The 1,823-nt window shown below is 57.7% G+C and overlaps 1 protein-coding gene across 1 annotated transcript in view; it reads right to left on the bottom strand.

The window, feature by feature from the left end:
- ACOT11 (acyl-CoA thioesterase 11) overlaps positions 1 to 1,823 on the bottom strand; it is an 11,839-nt gene that overhangs the window by 2,198 nt on the left and 7,818 nt on the right. Inside the window, exons 6-8 of the mRNA XM_009319840.1 lie at positions 1,585 to 1,741; positions 1,100 to 1,219; positions 866 to 1,010 (exon numbers count right to left, since the gene is read on the bottom strand). Coding sequence (XP_009318115.1) covers positions 866 to 1,010; positions 1,100 to 1,219; positions 1,585 to 1,741 — 422 coding nt within the window. The remainder of the gene's footprint in view (positions 1 to 865; positions 1,011 to 1,099; positions 1,220 to 1,584; positions 1,742 to 1,823) is intronic.

Raw genomic sequence — 1,823 nt, 5'->3', positions numbered from 1 at the left:
GCAGGGAAGGGGGGGAAGGTGAAGCCCCTGCGCTCACCAGCTGCTGCCCCAGCTACGCTGGCAGTGGTGGTTAGTGATTAACCGGGAGCTATTCTGGCATTGCCACCACGCTGTGATCAAGCGACGGGCACTGGCACATTAGGAAAAAACCCCTTGCTGCGGCTGCAGAGCTGCAAACAGCCACTGAAACACAAATCACATCCCCTAGCACGTGCAAATGTCCTCTCCCAGGGAAATAAAAACCAAAAAAAAGCAGCTTATTTTGAAGAAAGCGCTAACACGGTGTTTTAAAGCAGGCAGAGAGGAGGTTTCAAGGAGCCCGGCTCTGGCCGCAAGATGCTCTCCTGCAGGGTGGGAGAAGAGTCCTAGTTTTAAGGCATCAAAAAAATCAGGTAGGTGGGCACAGATCAGCCAAGGGGAAGGCGCCGCCATTGCTCGCTCATGCTACAATGTACCCCATGACACGCAGGTGTTTCCTTCGCTGCCGTGCTCGCGTGACAGATTTCCTTAAATATTTGGATCCAAGCAAATTATGGATTAGGTTGCTTTGAAAGGTAAAATCAACCTCAGAGGTTTGCATTCTTTACCCTAAATTATGGAAAAGGTGAGCTCCAACTTGCAGGCAATATTCTGTTAAGCCTTGCATGGCTAATACGTCTCCATCTCCACACAGGCAAGTGGTTTACTTTATTATTAGTTATACCGAGCAATCAATTTAATTCACTTGCTATTGAGCAATTTCATTTCCATCACCATAAAACTGCATTTGTTTTGCTGTGAATCTGAGAGCCTTTCAGCGCTAAGCGGGATTCCCGGGGGTCCCATGCCACCGCAGCGGGGAGAAGCCAGCCCTGCCCGCTCTTACCCCCGGCTCAGGTGCCACCATTGGCAGGGTGCGGGGCCGGCCCTCCTGGTCCAGCACCTCGAAGGTCATGAAGGCGCTGTTGATGTGCCTTCGGCTGATGGACATCTCCTGCCCGTACGCCTCAGCGCAGACCCCCACCTCCATGCTGGGGGGGAGGGGGGAAGAGAAGAAGGGGTGAGGGTGCGGAGAGCTGCCGGGAGGGTGGGATGGGGACCCCCCGCTGCTGGCGCTCACCTGTTTTTGAAGGCATTGTTGACGATGGCTTTGAGCACCAGGCGGTCCCCGACTTGCGATGGTCCCCGAAAATGGAACATCTCGATGGCCCGCAGCGTGGGGTGGGCATGGCACAGCCGGCTGCAGGGGGCAAGCGTTACCCCCCAGCCATGGCCGCATACCCCAGCAGCCCCACGCATTCTCCCTGACCCAGCCAGAGCTGAGGAGACCCCAAAAAATGTCACCCCTGCATTTCAACCACCAAAACCAGCCATGAGAAGGGACAATAAGCAGACTGTGCTGAGTGTGAACCCTTCCCTGGGGTCCTCCATCACCATGCACCCATGGGACTCCCTGTACGGCATCGCCCAAGGGTGATGTGCTGGGGACCATCCCTTTGGAGGGTCCCTACAACCCGGCTGTGGCCTGACCCAGCCAGACACTGCCCTGACTGCGTGTCCCCTCCAGGCACGCCATCCCCCCCCACCGAATCCCCATCAGATCACCTGGCTGCGATGGTGGCCACATTCTCCATCCAGGCCATGATCTGCCCACCGAAGGTGTTTCCCTGATGATTGGCGTGTGGGGGCAGCACCAGCTCCACGCTCTCCACTCGCGTCTTCTCCGCCGGCACCGCCACGCTGCCATCCCGCGTCTCCAGCTCTGCTGCGGTGGGAGAACAGGATTCTGTGTGTCGGCTGGGCGGGGGGGGCCCCGCCCCCCCGACCCCCCCAGCCCCTGCTTT

The sequence above is a fragment of the Pygoscelis adeliae genome, unplaced genomic scaffold (genome assembly GCF_000699105.1).
Source record: "Pygoscelis adeliae isolate BGI_AS28 unplaced genomic scaffold, ASM69910v1 Scaffold181, whole genome shotgun sequence".
NCBI lineage: Eukaryota > Metazoa > Chordata > Aves > Sphenisciformes > Spheniscidae > Pygoscelis > Pygoscelis adeliae.
The sequence above is the reverse complement of the archived record's forward strand: the minus strand, read 5'-3'. Positions and strand labels throughout refer to the sequence as shown.